Source organism: Pristis pectinata, chromosome 3 (genome assembly GCF_009764475.1).
Source record: "Pristis pectinata isolate sPriPec2 chromosome 3, sPriPec2.1.pri, whole genome shotgun sequence".
NCBI classification, from domain to species: domain Eukaryota; kingdom Metazoa; phylum Chordata; class Chondrichthyes; order Rhinopristiformes; family Pristidae; genus Pristis; species Pristis pectinata.
The window spans coordinates 139,399,524-139,419,041 of NC_067407.1; the positions used below are offsets into that span (position 1 = coordinate 139,399,524).

General features: G+C 45.9%; 1 protein-coding gene across 3 annotated transcripts in view; it reads left to right on the forward strand.

The window, feature by feature from the left end:
• Positions 1-19,518, forward strand: part of cd109 (CD109 molecule) — a 159,180-nt gene that overhangs the window by 38,876 nt on the left and 100,786 nt on the right. For all 3 annotated transcript variants that reach the window (XM_052011714.1, XM_052011716.1, XM_052011715.1), the window contains 6 exons: positions 2,836-3,040; positions 7,911-8,020; positions 10,012-10,215; positions 11,453-11,554; positions 12,464-12,526; positions 16,234-16,407. In XM_052011714.1, the coding sequence (XP_051867674.1) occupies positions 2,836-3,040; positions 7,911-8,020; positions 10,012-10,215; positions 11,453-11,554; positions 12,464-12,526; positions 16,234-16,407 (858 nt within the window). The remainder of the gene's footprint in view (positions 1-2,835; positions 3,041-7,910; positions 8,021-10,011; positions 10,216-11,452; positions 11,555-12,463; positions 12,527-16,233; positions 16,408-19,518) is intronic.

Genomic DNA, 19,518 nt, shown 5'->3' on the forward strand with positions numbered 1-19,518 from the left:
ACCCTGGACATTCTCTCTTCTCCCCCCTCCCACCGGGCAGAAGATACAAAAGCCTGAAGGCACGTACCACCAGGCTCAAGGACAGCTTCTACCTCACTGTTATAAGACTATTAGACGGTCCCCTAGTAAGATAAGATAGGCTTTTGACCACACAATCTACCTCGTTATGGCCTTGCACCTTAATGTCTGCCTGCACTGCACTTTCTCTGTAACTGTAACACTTTATTCTGCATTCTGTTATTGTTTTCTCCTGTACTGCATCGATGTATTGAGTAATAAAACAATCTGTATCGATGGCATGCAAAACAAAGTTTCTCTCTGTACCTTGGTACATGGGGCAGTAATAAACCAATTGACCGATTTCCCAATATAACGCCCATCTCCAACTCTGTTCTTTAACTTCAACACACCCTGTTGGAACAGGTTTCATGGTCCCACGTCCCTCTGGCTATGGAGGTTTCTCTGGAATTACCAAATTCCCAACTGGATTTATTGGTAACTGCCTGACATTGAGTGCTTCTAGTTCCTTCCTATTGTCACATGTGACAAGGTGCAGTGAAAAGCTTGGTTTGGGTGCCATGCAGACAGATCATGCCACACAAAGTACATCAAGGTAGTAAAACGATAAAGAGAATGCAGAATAGTGTTGCAGTTACAGAGAAAGTGCAGAGCAGGTAGACAATAAGGTGCAAGGGCCATGTCGAGGTAGATTGGTAGGTCAATAGTTCAAGAGTTCATACTTTTGTGTATGAGATGTCCGTTCAAGAGTCTGATACCCACAGGATAGAAGCTGTCCTTGAGCCTGGTGGTACGTGCTTTCAGGCTTTTGTATCTTCTGCCCGACGGGAGAGGGGAGAAGAGAGAATGTCCGGGGTGGGTGGGTTTCTTGAATATGTTGGCTGCTTTACCGAGGCAGTGGGAAGTGTAGACGAACGGTCAATGGAGGGAAGGCTGGTTTGCGTGATAGCCTGGGCTATGTCCACAACCCTGTAATTTTCTGCATTGATATCTTCTAAGTGTCTTGTTATCACATCCTGTATAAAAGACTCACCTCCCACTGACAACCACAGTTCTCTGTTTTCTATCTCCGACATTTTTTTGTAAATGGGATCACATTTGTCACCTTCTAGTCATAGAGTCAATGAGCAATTCAGCACAGATACAGGCCCTTCAGCCCAACCAGTCCATGCTGATAATGTTGTCCACCCAGTAAGTCCACAGGAACTGTTTCATAATCAGTAAAATTTTGTAAAATGACAACCATTGCATTCACTATTTGCTGGATACCTTTTTTAGTTCTCTATGATGCATATTAGCAGGTCCTGTGGATTTATCGCTCCATGAATTTCCCCAGCACTTTTTTTTCATCAACGCTAGTACCACAAACTGACTCTTGAAACGAGGTGAATGGGTTTGATTCCTTACCTCGGGAGTATTGAGTGAAGAAGCAAAGTTCTGTGTGTGGAGACTGCAGATGCTGCAATCTGGAGCAACACACAAACTGCTGGAGGAACTCAGGAGGGAAATGCACAGTCGACGTTTCGGGTCGAGACCCTTTATGTGGATGAAGATGGAAATCCAGATGAGGACTGTCCATTTCCCCCCGCAGATGCTACCTGACCTACTGAGCTCCTGCAGCATTTTGTTTGTTGCTCCAATACCAGCACAAGCCTGAGGGACAGCACCTCATCTTCCCCTTGAGCACGTTGCAACTTTCCAGACTCAATTTCAAATTTTCAGACTTTTGCTAACTCACTTTTGCCGACTATATCAGAACTGGACATTTTTGCCAACAGTCAATCATCTTTTTTTATTTTTCCTCTTCACTAGTCCACATTTGTAATAAATCACACTTCCTTGTCACCTCTTAAATGCTCCTGGTCTAGTGATGTGGACACAATGGCCAAGAAAGCACACCAGCACCCTCAGAAGGCTAAGGAAATTTGGCATGTCCCCGATGACCCACACCAATTTTTACAGCTGTGCTGTAGAAAGCATCCTATCCGGATGCATCACAACTTTGTACGGCAACTGCTCTGCCCAAGGCCACAAGAGATTGGTTGAGAGCTGTGAACGCAGCCCAGTTCATCACGCAAACCAGCTTCCCCTCCATTGACTCTGTCTACACTTCCTGCTGCCTCGGTAAAGCAGCCAACATAATCAAAGACCCCTCCCACCCTGGACATTCTGTCTTCTTCGGTCTCCTGTCAGGCAGAAGATACAAAAGCCTGAGAGCATGTACCTCCAGGCTCAAAGACAGCTTCTATCAATAAGACTATTGAATGGGCCTTGTGTATGATAAAGATGAACTCTTGATCTTTCAATCCACCTCGTCGTGGCCCCTGCACCTTATTGTCTGCCTGCACTGCACTTTCTCTGTAACTGTACGACTATATTCTGCATTCTGTTATTGCTTTTTCCTTTGTACTACCTTGATGTACATGTGTTTGGAAGGATCTGTCTACATCGCAGGCAAATAAAAGCTTTTTCACTGTATCTCGGTCCATGTGACAACAATAAACTAATTACCAATTAACAACCCATTCTCACAGCCACCCTGGCTCCAACTTATCAGAGATAATCCTCTTGTCCTCTCCATCCTCCCCCCCCCCCCCCCCACCTTCTCCTCAATGTAAGACCAACCTTTCTCTCTCACTGTCCCAGTTCTGACAAAGGGTCTTGGACCTGAAGCATTGACTCTGTGTCTCTTTCCACAGATGCTGCTTGACCTGCTGTTTCCAGCATTTCCTGTTTCTGAAGCCAATGCCGTAATTCTTCACAGATGAAAATGATGAAGTTTCAATCTTCAGACATTAACTTTCCCCTCTTTTGCAGATAAATGGAACAGCTGATTTTGCCTTCCTTTTCTCTGAACTACACCAGTTCATTCTCGGGATCTTTAGACCGTTTCTGGACTTTGATGATACATTCTTAACAAATCAGACGGTGAATGGATACGCTTTGGAAAATTCCCTCTCACTGATCAAGTATCAGGTGCACCAGGTGACAATAAAAGCAGCAGTGACCGAGTCTCACACAGGTAGGTTATATCAGGTCATGGCACTTACAGTGCATAACCTGTGAAGTCCACCTTAAAGAAAAGGACATGCACTTTTATAACGCCTTCTCCATTGTCCTGCTTCATAGAGACATACAGCATGGAAACAGGCCCTTTGGCCCAAATCATCCATGCTGACTGTGTTGCCCAGTGAGCTAGTCCACTTTGCCCATGTTTGGCCCATAGCCCTCCAAACCTCTCCTCTCCATGGACTTATCTAGATGGCTTTTAAATGTTGCTAATGTGCCCGCCTCAACCACTATCTCATTTCCAAATACGCAGCACCCTTTGTGTGAAGAAACTGCCCCTGATGTCCCTTTTAAATCTCTCGCCTCTGATCTCAGACCTGTGTCCTATTGTTTTTAGCACCCCCTCCCTTGGAAAAAGATTGTACTTTCACCCTGTCTATGCCCCTCGTGATCTTATACACCTCTATCAGGTCCACCCCTCAAAGTCCTACGTTCCAGGGAATAAAGTCCTAGTCTATGCCTCGCCTAACCTCTCCTTGTAACTCAGGCCCCCGAGTCCAGGCAATGAATTTCATTGATGTGATGGAAGACGAACGGTAGCCACATTTACATACAGCAAGCTCCTACACGTGACAATAATGATGAGACAATCTGTTTTAAGAGGTGTGAGTTGAGAAATAATTATCAGTCAGGACATTGATCTCCACCTGTTCTTCGAAATAAATAATGGCTATGGGATCTTTCTTATTAACACATGGGACCAGACAAGAGCTAACACTTCATGTGAAAGTCAGCACCTTTGTCCACATAGTGTCCCCTCCGTCTGACACTGGAGCATTCATGTTAGCCTGGAATGGGATTAGGGTCATAGACTTATACAACACAGAAGCCGGCCTTTCCATGCCTACATGAGCAAGTCCCGTTCGTCTGCCTTTGATCCGTATCCCTCTAAACCTTTCCTATCCATGTACCTGTCCAAGTGGAGACACAAGAGACCGCAGATGCTGGAAATCTGGAGTAACACACAATCTGCTGGAGGAACTCAGCGGGTCAGGCAGCATCTATGGAGGAAAATAGACAGTCAACATTTTGGGTCGAGGCTCTTCATCTGGACTGGGACCCTTCTTCAAGACTGGTCCTGATGAAAGGTCTTGACCCAAAACATTGACTGTCCATTTCCCTCCATAGATGCTGCCTGACCTGCTGAGTTCCTCCAGCACTTTTGTGCGTTGCTACCTGTCCAAATGCCTTTTAGGCATTGTTATTGTACCTGCCTCAACCACTTCCTCTGGCAGCTTGTTCCATATACACACCGGCCTCTGTGTGAAAAACTTGCCTCTCAGCTCCCCTTTAAATATTTTCCCTCTCGCCTTAAACCTGTGCCCTCTAGCTTTAGACTCCTCCATCCTGGGAAAAAACACTGTGACCATTCACCATATCTAAGCCCCTCATGATTTTATGTACCTCTATAAGGTCACCCCAAGCCTCCTTCAGTCCAGGGAAAAAAACCTTTCCTTATAACTCAAGCCTTCCAGTCCTGGAGCATCCTTGGGAATTGTTTCTGCACTCTCTCTAGCTTAATCACATCCTTTCTGGAGTATGGTGACCAAAAGGTTTACAGGGGGATCTTGATCAGTTAGGGAAGTGGGCCGAGGAGTGGCAAATGCAATTTAATACAGATAAGTGTGAGGCGATGCATTTTGGAAAGTCAAACCAGCATAGGACTTATACAATGAAATGGTAGGGGACTAGGGAGTGTAATGGAACAGAGGAACCAAGGAGTACAAGTGCATAACTCGTTGAAAGCAGCGCCACAAGTAGACAGGGTGGTGAAAAAAGCATTTAGCATGATGGCCTTCATCGGTCAGGACACTGAGTATAGGAGTTGGGACATTATGGTGCAGTTGTACAAGTCATTGGTAAGGCTGCACTTGGAGTACTTTGTACAGTTTTGGTCACCCTGTTATTGGAAAGATGTGATTAAACTGGAAAGAGTGCAGAGAAGATTTACAAGGATGTTGCCAGAACTAGAAGGCCTGAGTTGTAGGGAGAGGTTGTCCAGGCTAGGTCTTTATTCCTTGGAGCGTAGGAGAATGATGGGGTGATCTTATAGAAGTTTATAAAATCATGAGGGGCATAGGTGAGATGGACAGTAACAGTCTTTTCTCCAGGGTAGGGGAGTCCAAAACAATGGTGCATAGATTTAGGGTGAGAGGGGAAAGATTTAAAAGGGAATTAAGGAGCAACTTTTTCACGCAGAGGGTGGTGAGTATATGGAACGAGCTGCCAGAGGAAGTGGGTGAGGCAGGTACAACAGTATCATTTAAGAAGCACTTGGATAGGTACATGGAGGGGCGGGGCTTGGAGGGATATGGGCCGAACGCAGGAGATTGGGACTAGCTGGGTGTTCACTGTGATCGGCATGGTCTGGTTGAGCCGAAGGGCCTGTATCCATGCTGTATTGCTCTGTGAATCCATGACTTTATAACTGCTCACAATATTCCAGGTGAGGTCTCACCAACATCTTCTACAGCTGTAACGTGAAGTCCCAACTCAACGTCCCATCCGATGTAGGCAAGCATACCAGACACCTTCTTCACCACCTTGTACATCTATATCTCCACTTTCAGGGAACTATGTACTTGTACCCCTCAGTCTCCCTGTTCAACAACACTCCCCAGGGACTGGTCTTGAACCCACGACCTTCCATCTCGGTGATGAGAGAGAACTAGTCTCCAATGAGTAAGTTGATTGGCTGCAACTCTGTCAGCTGACCTACCACCCAGGTTACCAGGGGATCAAGAGGAATTTAGTGGTCCAATAGAACATCTCCCCAGTTCCAAGACACTGAATTTCAAACACTTGTTTTTGTCTCATAATTTTGTTGAATGTTTTGTATGAAGAGATTATTCTTTCATTGTTAAAAATGCTTCTCCCCTCTGCCTTGTTTACAGGCTGGGAGACACTTTCTGGGGAAAGAAGGGTCTTTGTGACTCTCAGATACCATTTATTGAACCTGACAACAAAATACTATTCGGCCCATTGTGCCAAGACTAGTTTAAAGAAAACTCTCCCAGTTAGCTCCAATCTGTTCCACTGACAAAAACCTTAATTTTTTCATTCCTTCAGGTATCTGATTTTGTGTTGAGGGTTGGAGACATGAGAGACTGCAGATTCTGGAATCTGGAGCAATATATAAAGGAACTGGGGGAACTCAGTGGGTCAGGCAGCGTCTATGGAGGGAAATGAACAGTCGACATTGCAGGTCGGGACCCTTCAACCAATTTCTGGTTTGAGGCCAAACCAACTGTTTTGAAAGTCGTTTTATAACGTCAAGGCCTTAAGTTCTGGAATTCCTTCACTAAACCCCTCTATCTTTTCCTTCCTTGAGAATTTTTGGGCATGTGTGGAGAATAGAATAGGATTAGTGCAGGATTAGTGCAAACAGGTTCTGGATGGTCCAGGTGAAGGATCTCAAGGGTCCTGAAATGTCAACCGTCCGTTTCCCTCCACAGGTGCTGCCTGACCCGCTGAGTTCCTCCAGCAGATTTTGTCTTCCTGCAGATTCCAGCACCTGCAGTCTCTGGTGTCTCTTTCTTGATGGTCAACACGGACTTGGTGAGCCGAAAGGCCTGTTTCCGTGATGTATTACTCTAATTAAAAGATCTAAGCTTGATCTCAGGATCGTGTGTGATCTCTCACTGTTGGTATTGGTATTGGTTTATTATTGTCACTTGTACCGAGGCACAGTGAAAAACTTGTCTTGTATACGGTTCATACAGGTTAATTCATTGCACAGTGCATTGAGGTAGTACAGGGTAAACCAATAACAGAGTACAGAGTAAATGGCTAACGTGACAATGGCTAACACGAGAGGACATAATTTTAAGGTGATTGGAGGAAGGTATAAGGGGGATGTCAGGGGGATGTTTTTTACACAGAAAGTGGTGGGTGTGTGGAATGCACTGCCGGCAGAGGTTATGGGGGCAGATACATTAGGGACATGTAAGAAATTCTTAGATAGACACATGAATGATAGAGAAATGGAGGGCTATGTGGGAGGGAAGGGTTAGATAGATCTTAGAGCAGGATAAAATGTCGGCACAACATTGTGGGCTGAAGGGCCTGTACTGTGCTGTAGTGTTCTATGTTCTATGTTCTATGTAAAGTGTCACAGTTACAGGGAAGTGCATTTCAGGTAGACAATAAGGTGCAAGGTCATATCAAGGTAGAATGTGAGGTCAAGAATCCATCTCATTGTATAAAGGAACCATTCTATACCAATAACAATACCAATACCAATACTAATACCAATTTACCTCTGTAGCCAAGCTATTGACTATGTGTTCTAGTTTTTTCTGTTGTCTCTTGATCAGATTCACTTTGATGGCTCTCCCAACAAAGTGCCTTAGATCAGTAGAAGGGTCTCGATCCGAAACGTCGACTGTCCATTTCCCTCCACAGACGCTGCCCGACCTGCTGAGTTCCTCCAGCGTCTAGCATGTTGCTTCAGATTCCAGCATCTGCAGTCTCTTGTGTCTACAAGGTGCCTCTGGTAGATCAACCACATTAAAAGCATTCTAAAAGTGCAGAAGCAAAATACTGTAGATGCTGGAGATGTGAAATAAAAACAGAAATACTCAGCCAGTTATCTGTGGAGAGAGAAACGATGGTCTAGAAATGAGTTGGGGTCTAAGAATTGAATTTTCCAGAGTGGAAGGTGATTGTGGTTAATTCTGGGTGAACTGTGTCACTTTAGGAATTTGACTGAGCAGTTCCGGTCAGAGTTCCTTGTTATAACAACATTGCTCACTGCCTGACTTCCTGAGTAGTACCAGGATGTTCTGACATTTTAACTCAATCCCCGTGCCTGGCTCTCACAGGTGTAGCACAGTATGCAGCAACAAACATCACCATCTCGTTCAGAAAATACAAGCTGGAGATCGTTGACTTTCAGAAGATCTTAAGGCCACCTCAGAACTACACGGCCCACGTAAGTCCTGACCTAGAAAGGGTGTTGACTCAGATTGTATGGCAGAGGGGACCAGAGGGGAGGTGGGTGCCACATGTGGAGGTGGAGGGATATGGAGGAGTCAGGCAAGGGGGGGGGCATTGTGGGGGACAGGTGGTCTTTCACTGAACGGTGAAGTGGAGGGGGATGGGTGCAGTGGGGTGGAGGCCGAGGGAAGAGGCAATAAGTGAGAGGGTATTAGGAGGGAAGGGAGAGGGAGGGGAATGAAAGGTGTGAGGGTTTCAGGATAGGAGGGTGGGACAGAGGGAGGGGAACATGGTCTTGGTAAGGAGAGGGAAACTGGAATTGAAATTAGTTTATTGTTGTCGATTGCACTGAGATACAGTGAAAAGATTTTGTTTGTGTGCTATCCAGACAGATCATTTCATTCATAAAGACATCGAGATAGTTAAAAGGAAAACAGAATGCAGAATGTAGTTTTGCAATTACAGAGGAAGTGAAGTGCAGGCAGACAATAAGGTGCAAGGGCCACAATGAAGTAGATTGGGAGATCAAGGGTTCATCTTTTCGTGTGTGAGAGGTCTGATGAATAGTCTTATAACAGCAGGATAGAAACTGTCCTTGAGCCTGGTGGTACGTGTTCTCAAGCTTTTGTATCTTCTACCCGATGGGAGAGGGGAGAAGAGAGAATGACCCAGGTGGGAGGCGTCCTCGATTACGTTGGCTGCTTTCCTGAGGCATGGAGGGGAGGCTGGTTTCCGTGAGGGTTGAGAAGGGAGGATGGGGAAGATGAGAGACAGCAGTAGGTATTGGGAGGGAAGGGCGGTGGGGGAACGGAGGGGATGGCAGTGTTCAAGCCCTGCCCAGTTAACTTTCTTGAAAAGTCCATTATGCTCAGACCAGCTCACTCCACACCATTTTGGAGATCCCATCCAGTAACCATGATCCAATTCCACCACAAGCTCTCCTCCAAGGAAGAGTTCTTGTCTGTAATTCCCTTTCAGTCATCCGTAGAATGTGGGAACAGCTGGCAAGGCAAGAGTCCACTGCCAGCCCTTGGGATGGTGGGCAAGGGGGGGCAGCACCTTATCACAACAGTGGCAAGTCCCACAGCTATTGGAGGGGCACCGTTCTAATTGATGGAGTTTGCACATTCCCCCTGTGACCGTGTGGGTTTCCTCCGGGTGCCCCGGTTTCCTCCCTCATCCCAAAGATGTACAAGTTGTTAGGTTCATTGGCTGCTGTAAATTTCCCCTAGGGTGTAGGTGAGGGGTAGAGTGTGGGGGGGGGGGGGGAGCTGATGGAAATGTGAACAGAATGGGTTATCGGGGAAATTAGGGGGGAATGGGATTGATCTGTGAGCCAGCATAGATTCAGTGGGCCAAATGGCCTTTTTCTATGTCATAAGGAAATATGGAAATTATTACTGGTATTAACATTTATTCCAAAAGTATGAATTTTTATGAATTTCATAGTGCGATTCAAAATCATGTCTCCAGGTCAATTATCCAAGTTTCTAACTTATGAGTCCATTACTTAACTGTTGCACTACAGTAATCCCTTTGTGTGTGTGTGTGTGTGTGTGTGTGTGTGTGTGTGTGCGTGCACACGTGTGTGTGTGCATGTGTGTGTGTCTTTGTGTGTGTGTGTGTGCGTGCGCGTGTGTGTGCGTGTGTTTGTGTCTTTGTGTGTGTGTGTGTTTGTGTGTGTGCATGTGTGTGTGTGTGTGTGTGTGTGTGTTTTATGGAAACACACACTCCTTTTATAGGAGGCATTGAAAACTGTGAATATTAATATTAATTCAGCAGTTTTACAACCATTTTCATTTTAACTTGCTTCCTGAGTTTTATTGATGAAATAAAACTGTGATAGAAATTTCTTTTGGAGATTTCAATAAATTTCTTTGCCATCCCCAGACTTCCACAGGGTTACAAGGGTAGCCGGTCCCACTGCTTACAGTGTTGTATCACCTGTGCTGGAATAGACTGAGTGCTTCTTTTGTACATTTGCAGGTCCGGGTGACGCGCTCTGATCACCAAAAGCTCTCACCACACGACAGGCAGAACCGCTTGATTGTTGAAATCATCCAGAGCTTCCCAGAAAAGAATGCAGTGTGGGTGAGATCCTCACAGACACTCAACGTCACTGTTCCAGAGAGTGGGCTGGTTCAGATTCAGTTTCCATTGCTACCAAGTACCGTCCAGTTATGGATAACGGTAGGGACCAGACCTTCTCTCCCTTTCTCTCTCTCTCTCTCTCACACACACACACACATGCACACACACACACACTCTCACACACACAGAAACACACTCACACACACACACACACACACACACACACACACACACACACACACACACACACACACACACACACACACACACACACACACACACCGGGCATTCCTTAATATCAGTTTTATTTCGTGATGATTGAGGACTGCTAAGTAATAATTAAAAGCTCATTTAAAATTTGCCAAATTCGATCTGAATGAGCTGCTGTAGAAAAGGTCGACGGCTTCAAGCTCCAAGACATCCATATCACCAGCAACCTCTCCTGGTCCCTCCACACTGACGCGGTGATCGAGAAAGCACATCAACGTATTTACTTTCTTCGGCATCTGAGAAGATTCCGTTTGCCCACAAGGATTCTCTCAAACTTCTGCAGATGTGCTACAGAAAGTATCCTGATGGGTTGCATCCCAGCCTGGTACGGCAACTGCTCTGCTCTGGACTGAAGGAACCTGTGGAGGGGGTAACCACTGCCCAGTCCGTCACAGGCTCCTCATCTCCTTCCATCCAGTCCATCTTCGCCGTGCGTTGCTTCAGGAAGGCCAGCAGTATCATCAGGGATACCAGCCCCCCTGACCATTTCCTCACCTCTCTTCTACCTTCTGGGAGAAGTTACAGGAGCTTGAAAGCCCAGACATCCAGACTCAGGAACAGCTTCTGCCCCACTGCTGAACCAATTCCCTCCCTCACTTCCCCTTCCTGGTGGTGCTGCCACGTTCTCGGACTCTGAACTCTCCCGTTATTGTCACTTCAGCATTTCTTTCTGCACTACCTCAGATCGCGCACAGTCTCTGCTCCATTCCATTGTTCTTGAGCTCTTCGTCATATTTATTGCTGTATTTATTATTACCGTGTGTACTGTTTACTCTGTGAGCTTCAAGTGAGCAAAGAATTCTGGTGCATATGACAAGAAACCATTCTGGGTCTTTTTTGAAGCAAGACATAACCCCTCTTGCTGTTTAGTTTAAACTGATTGCATTTAACACTGGGGTATTCTCTCCTTGTATTTCCAAGGACTGCAAGCCGAGGAGGTGACATTCCTTTGCTTTGGGATGAACATTAATTCCCTTAGCAAAGGACAGTATATGCACTTTAGAAAGAATTGGAACATGCATACTTTTGCGGCTGGTTCTGATGTCTATGATGAACTTCCCAACAGGTGACATTTGAGGGTGCATCGATGGCATTTGAGGTGGGAGACACACAAAAATCTTCCAGCACACCCTCCATCTATCTCCACGTTCAGAGCCCTGTTGTCAAGGTAACATGATGTACAGAGGGATCTTGGGATCCAAGTCCATAGTTCACTGAAAGTGGCCACATAAGTAGATAGGTTGGTAAAAAGGACGTATGGCATGCTTAGTCAGGGCACTGGGTATAAGAGTAAAGAAGTCAGTTTGCAGCTGTGTAAAACTTTGGTCAGGCCGCACTTGGAGCATTGTGTACAGTTCTGGTTGCCCCATTACAGGAGGGATGTGCAAGCTTTGGAAAAGGTGCAGAAGAGGTTCAACAGGATGCTGCCTGGATTAGAATTATAAACTATAAAGAGAATTTGGAAAAACTTTGGTTGTTTTCTCTGGAGCAGTGGAGGCTGAGAGGAGACCTGATAGAAGTTTATAAAATTATGAAAGGCGTAGATAGGGTAGACAGTCTTTTTCCCAGGACAAAAATGTCAAATACTAGAGGGCGTGCATTTAAGGTGAGAGGGGGAAAGTTTAAAGGAGATGTGCAGGGCAAGTTTTTTACACAGAGAGTGGTGGGTGTGTAGAACGGGCTGCCAGGGGTGGTGGTGGAGGCAGATACGATAGTGACGTTTAAGAAGCTTTTAGACAGACACATGAATATGCAGGGACCGGAGGGATATGGATCATGTGCAGGCAGAAGGGATTTAGTTTAATTTGGCATCATGTTCAGCACAGACATTGTGGGCTGAAGAGCCTATTCCTGTACTGTACTGTTCTGTGTTCTAAACCACATATAGTTGTATCACCATGTTTAGTTGTATCATCAGGAAAAAATATGTCCTGTTAATCTTGAGCATCCCAGTTCAAAAGTACATATATAGGTCAGCACAACATTGTGGGCCGAAGGGCCTGTTCCTGTGCTGTACTGTTCTATGTTCTATGTTCTGTATTCTATTTTCCACATTAATAAGTTTTTTTTTCCCTAGGTGGGATCACCATTTGAATTTACCATTGAGAGTTCTGAGTTATCGACCGAATTTACCTACCAGGTATTGTCATCAGTAATATATAACATTATACCAGGAAAAAGAAAAATTCAATTATATTGGAGAATGCCACTCCTTTTGAGGGAATACAAATATTCAGCAAACGTCTTTAAAGTGCTCCATCTGTTTCTGTATTAAGAAGCACTGTGTCCTGTAAACAGCCAGAAGGGGAATGGCTTACGAATCTGTTTTTAATGAGGAACGTTGGGTGAGATTTCTCGAGGAGCCCTCTGCTCTTTATGCATTCCCACTGGATATTTGATCTCACAGCCAAGAAAGATGCAGTGTTGTTTAAGGATGCTTTGCAGTGTTGAGTACTCCCTTGTACTGGGAGGGATCATAGCCATAGTCATTTAGTTCTGAGGCAAAGGGTGGAGAAAGCTTCGAGACGACCGTAGCTGGAGTGGGATATTGCAGGTGGGACTAGTCAGTCTGTGGAACACTTCATTTCCACTGGGAGGTGCTTGGGTCCTACCTGCTGTAATTTTCTTCCTCAACTTGTCTCACACTCTCTCTTTCTCTCTCTCTCTCTCTCTCTGTGTCTCTCTGTGTCTCTCTGTGTCTCTCTGTGTCTCTGTTTGTGTCTCTGTCTGTGTCTCTGTCTCTCTCTATCTTGGGCAGGCACGGAAGTGTAGCGGTTAACATAACGCTTTACAGCGCCAGCGACTGGGGTTCAACTCAATTCCAGCCACCGTCTGTAAGGAGTTTGTACGTTCTCCCCGTGTCTGCGTGGGTTTCCTCTGGGTGCTCTGGTTTCCTCCCACATTCCAAAGACGTACGGGTTAGGAAGTTGTGGGCGTGCTATGTTGACGCCGGAAGCGTGGCGACGCTTGTGGGCTGCCCCCAGAACACTCTATGCAAAAGATGTATTTCACTGTGTGTTTCAATGTACATATGACTAATTAAGATATTGTATCTATCTTATCCTCTCTCAATCTCTCTCTCTCACTCTTTTTCTCCCCTCTATCTTTTGCTCTACTAGGTCATTAGAAGTATCTAAAGGTAGATAAACTTTTGATGATTAGGAAAGTGAAGGCACTGGGGATTGGCTGAGGTCTGGGGTCCATCAGCTATGATCATGTTGAATGGCGGAACAGGTTTGAGGGGCCGAGTGGCCTACTCCTGCTCCTATTTACTTGTCTTCTTGTGTTAAAACCTGCCTCATCAACAAGCGCCTTACAAATCCTGGCACAAAATTGTTTTTGATAACGCCCCTGGGGTGTTGTACTGGATGATGTTATATAAATGCAGGTTATGTTGTTATAGCAGGATTGCCAATGGATCCAAAGGATCGGGATTGGCTCAGTTAGAAAGTCTCCAGCGCCCTCTGACCCATGACCTCTCAGTAGTGCCTCCCACTCCTTCAATCTCAGCATTGTCTCACAGCTCTTGGCAACTCCTGGGCATGGGAGCTGGTGCCATTCTCCCTGTCACAAAGCGTTGGCCATTCAGAAACACGTGGAATTCTAGTTTCAGGCCTCCTGCTGTTTGGTATTGGTAAATTGGGTTTATTATTGTCACTTGTACCAAGGTACAGTGAAAAACTTGTCTTGCATACCGATCGTACAGGTCAATTCATTACACAGTGCGGTTACATTGAGTTAGTACAGAGTGCATTGAGGTAGTACAGGGCAAAAACAATAACAGTACAGAGTAAAGTGTCACAGCTACAGAGAAAGTGCAGTACAATAAGGTGCAAGGTCACAACAAGGTAGATTGTGAGGTCAGAGTGCATAAAACAGAAGAAGCCCATCAGGTGAATGCTGGTTTCCAGGAGAACAACCTTATCTCCCCTCTCCTTATTTCCCTGTACCCTTGCAACTTATTCCCCCCACACATGTCCATCAAACTTCCTTTGATTATTTTGGCCATAGATAGAAGGGTAATTTAGAGTCATGGAGTCACAGAGCAATACAGCGTTGATACAGGCTCTTCGGCCCAACCAGTCCATGCCGACCACTGTGCCCACCCAGCTAGTCCCAATTTCCTACGTTCGGCCCATATCTCTCCAAGCCCCGCCCCTCCATGTACCTATCCAAGTGCTTCTTAAATGATATTGTTGTACCTGCCTCACCCACTCTCTCTGGCAGCTCGTTCCACACACTCACCACCCTCTGCGTGAAGAAGTTGCCCCTCAGGTCCCTTTTAGATCTTTCCCCTCTGACCCTAAACCTCTGCCCCCTAGTTTTGGGCTCCCCTACCCTGGGGAAAGGACTGTTACCATCCACCTTATCTCTGCCTCTCATAATTTTAAACACTTCTATAAGGCTGCCCCTCATTCTCCTACGTTCCAAGGAATAAAGACCTAACCTGGCCAACCTCTCCCTATAACTCAGGCCCTCGAGTCCTGGCAACATCCTTGTAAATCTTCTCTGCGCTCTTTCCAGTTTAACCACGTCTTTCCTGCAACAGGGTGAACAAACCTGTACCCAGTACTCCAAGTGCGGCCTCACCAATGACTTATACAACTGCAACATGATGTCCCAACAGAATCGAACCTGGGTCCCGGGTACAGAGAGGCAGCGGCACTAACTGCTGCATCACCTTTGCACCCTTCTGCAGCTGGGGCTAGAAAAGAGAGCAATGTTAGGTAAAACGGTTGTTTACATTCCTGAAACCAGGGTACATTTGGAGCAAAAAAACAAACTGCTGGAGGAACACAATGGGTCTGTCAGCATCTGTGAAGGCAGAGGATGGAATTGGTATTGGATTATTACTGTCACTTGTACCGAGGTCCAGTGAAAAACTTGTCTTGCAAACCGATCGTACAGGTCAATTCATTACACAGTGCATTGAGGTAGTACAAGGTAAAACAATAAAAGAATACAGAATGAAGTGTCATAGTCACAGAGAAAGTACAGTGCAGGTAGACGTTAAGGTGCAAGGTCATAACGAGGTAGATTGTGAGGTCAAGAGTCCATCTCATCGTACTAGGGAACTGTTCAATAGTTTTATAACCTTGAAGCTGTCCTTGAGCCTGGTGGTACGTGCTTTCAGGCTTTTGTATCTTCTGCCCGATGGGAGGGGGGAGAAGAGAGAATGTCCAGGGTGGATGGGGTCTCTGATTATGCTGGCTGCTTTACTGAGGTAGCAAGAAGTGTAGACAAGAGTCCATGGAGGGGAGGATGGTTTCCATTATGTGGTGGGCTGTGTCCACAACTCTCTGTAGTTTCTTGCAGTCACGGGCAGAGCAGTTGCCGTACCAAGCCGCATCCAGATGGGATGCGTTCTATGATGCATTGATAAAAATTGGTGAGGGTCAAAGGGGACTTGTTGAATTTCTTCAGCCTCCTGAGGAAGTCAAGGCACTGGATGTTCAACGTTTCTGGTTGAGCCCTGCATCAGGACTCAACATGTAGACAGGTTACATGTCTCCCAACTCCACCTCTTCCTCTCCCCCCACCTGACTCCATCTGCCAATTACCTCCCTCCTCACCTGGTTCCACCTATCGTCTGCCAGCACCTCCATCACCCCTCCCTCTCACCTCTTTATACTGACTCTCTCCCCTCTGCACTCTCAGTCCTTATGCAGGGTCTTGACCTGAAATGTCAACTATCCCTCTGCCTCCACAGATGCTGCCTGACCCGTTGAGTTCCTCCAGCAGTTTGTTTTTCATTCCAGGTTACAGCATTTCCAGTCTATCGGGGAAAATCCTTTCACGTGCTGATTTTAACTCCATCCCTTTTCTCCACCTTGTTCCAACATTCAGGTGACTTCAAAAGGTCAAGTGGTAACTATCGGCAAAAGTAACCTGACCACAATCCAGTTAACTCCGGACATTTCTTGGGCACCATTGGCTCGCCTCATTGTCTATTACATCGTAGATGGTCTGGTGATCGGTGATACCTTGGATCTGAACGTGGAGGGTATCTTTGCAAATAAGGTAAGATGGTTTATTTGGGCCAAATAACGCAACGGTTCACCCGCACTTCTTCCAATCTAGTTCACTTCATTTGGTGTTCACAATGGAGGAACCAAATGCAAGTTGGGTAGTTACATTGAGGAGCACAATCTACAAGAAGGACCATGAGTTTCCCGTTGCCTGCCACTTTAATTCTCCATCCCACTCCCACTCTGATCTTTGTCTGTGGTCTCCTGCACTGTTACAACAAGGCCCAATGGAAACTCAAGGAACAACAGCACACCTTTTGTCTGGACTCATTGCAGCCTGCAGCACTCGATGACAAATCCTCTAACGTCAGATAACTTGCTCTGTCTTTCTGTTTGTATCAGGACTGGCCGCTCGTTCTTGTTATTCCTCCCCCCGTCCCCACCCCTGCCCTCACTCCCTGTTCTTCCCGTCTTTCCTAGAACATAGAACATAGAACAGTACAGCACAAAACAGGTCCTTCGGCCCACAATGTTGTGCCGACATAGCTATTCCCTCCTCCCTACAGAATGCCCATATCGCTCCATTTTCCTCTCATTCATGTGCCCATCCAAGCTCCTCTTAAAAGCCCCAATGAATTTGCCTCCATCACCCTATTAGGCAACACATTCCAGGCATCCACCACTCTCTCAGTAAAAAACTTACCCCTCACGTCTGTTCTGCACCTACCCACCTCACCTTAAATTCATGCCCTCTGGTATTGGATCGCTCAATAATGGGAAAAAGGTATTGCTTGTCCACCCTATCTATGCCCCTCATAATTTTATACACCTCCAACAGATCACCCCTCAGCATCCACCGCTCCAGAGAAAAGAGCTCGTTTGTCCAGCCTCTCCTGATAGCTCATGCCCTCTAATCCAGGCAACATCCTTGTAAACCTCCTCTGCACCCTCTCTAAAGCCTTGACATCCTTCCTGTAGTGAGGTGACCAGAACTGCACGCAATACTCTAAATGTGGCCTAACCAGAGTTCTATAGAGATGCATCATAACTTCTTGATGCCTGTACTCAATACAACGTAATGGTATTGGTTTATTATTGTCACTTGTACCGAGGTTCAGTAAAAAACTTGTCTTGCATACCGATCATACAGATCAATTCATTACACAGTGCAGTTACATTGAGTTAGTACAGAGTGCATTGATGTAATACAGGTAAAAACAATAACAGTGATAAGACTATTGAATGGTTCCCTTATACAATGAGATGGTCTATGACCTCACGATCTACCTTGTTGTGACCTTGCACCTTATTGCACTGCACTTTCTCTGTAGCTGTGACACTTTACTCTGTACTGTTACTGTTTTTACCTGTACTACCTCAATGCACTCTGTACTAACTCAATGTAACTGTACTGTGTAATGAATTGACCTGTACGATTGGTTTGTAAGACAAGCTTTTCACTGTACCTCGGTACAAGTGACAATAATAAACCAATACCAATACCAATTACAGAGTAAATATCATGATTAATGAAAGCAAAGCATTCCATAAGCCTTCTTAACTACCCTATCTACCTGTGTAGCCACTTTCAATGAGCCATGGACTTGCATCCCAAGTCATTTGTATATTCTGGTCTGCTGGGCATGTCTGTGTGGGCCTGACTACCTAACCTCACCCCGACTTCACAACATTAGCCATGTGTTACATAGACAAAGAAGTTTAACTGGAGATATCAGAGACTGCAGATGCTGGAATCTGGAGCAACACACAATCTGCTGAAGGAACTCCAGGACGTGGAAGCTTTAGAGAGGGTGCAGAGGAGATTTACCAGGATGCCACCTGGATTGGAGAACACGTCCTATGAGGAAAGTTTGAGCGAGCTAGGGCTTTTCTCTTTGGAGTGACAGAGGATGAGAAGTGACTTGATAGAGGTGTATAAGATTACGATAGGCGTAGACAGAGTGGAGAGCTAACAACATTTTCCCAGGGCAGCAAAGGCCAATACCAGACATCTGTTTATGGTGACTGGAGGAAAGTTTAGGGGAGACGTCAGAGGTAGGTATTTTACACAGAGAGTGGTGGGTGCCTGGAACGCACTGCCGGGGGTGGTGGTAGGGGCTGATACAATAGGGACACTTAAAAGACTCTTAGACAGGCACATGGATGTAAGAAAAATGGAGGGTTATGGGCTGTGTAGGAGGGAAGGGTTAAATTGATTGTGGAGTAGGTTTATATAGGTCGGCACTACATTGTGGGCCGAAGGGCCTGTACTGTGCTGTACTGTTCTATGTTCTATGTTGTATGTCAGGTAGCACCTGTGGACAGCAATAGACAGTCGATGTTTCAGGTCGAGACTCTTCATCTGAAATAAGGAATTCCAAAGGAACTTGACTGCCCTTTCAATGGCTTCGTCATTCAACTGTTACAGACGTTCCCTTTATTCCACTCATCCCGCCCACACTCTCTCTGCTAAGGGTAACTTGCTTTCTCCTTCCCTCAGTTCTGGCGAAGGCTCTTCAACCTGAAACATTAACTGTTCCTCCTTCTGCAGATACTTCCTGAGCTGCTGAGTTTTCCAGCATTTTCTATTTTATTTCAGCCGGGTTTTGACCCGAAATGTCGACAGTTTCTTTTCCCCCAACAGATGCTGCTCGACCCTCTGAGTTCCTCCAGCAGATTGTGTGTTGGTCCAGATTCCAGAATCTACAATAGAACATAGAACATAGAACATTACAGCGCAGTACAGGCCCTTCGGCCCACAATGTTGTGCCGACATTTTAGCCTGCTCTAACATCTATCTAACCCTTCCCTCCCATAAAGCCCCCCTTTTCTCTATCATTCATGTGTCTATCTAAGAGTCTCTTAAATGTCCCTAATGTATCTGCCCCCACAACCTCTGCCGGCAGTGTGTTCCACGCACCCACCACTCTGTGTAAAAAACTTACCACTGACATCCCCCTTACACCTTCCTCCAATCACCATAAAATTATGCACCCTTGCGTTAGCCATTTTCACCCTGGGAAGAAGTCTCTGACTGTCCACTCGATCTATGCCTCTTATCGTCTTGTACACCTCTATCATCACCTCTTATCCTCCTTCTCTCCAAAGAGAAAAGCCCGAGCTCGCTCAACCTATCCGCATAAGACATGCTCTCCAATCCAGG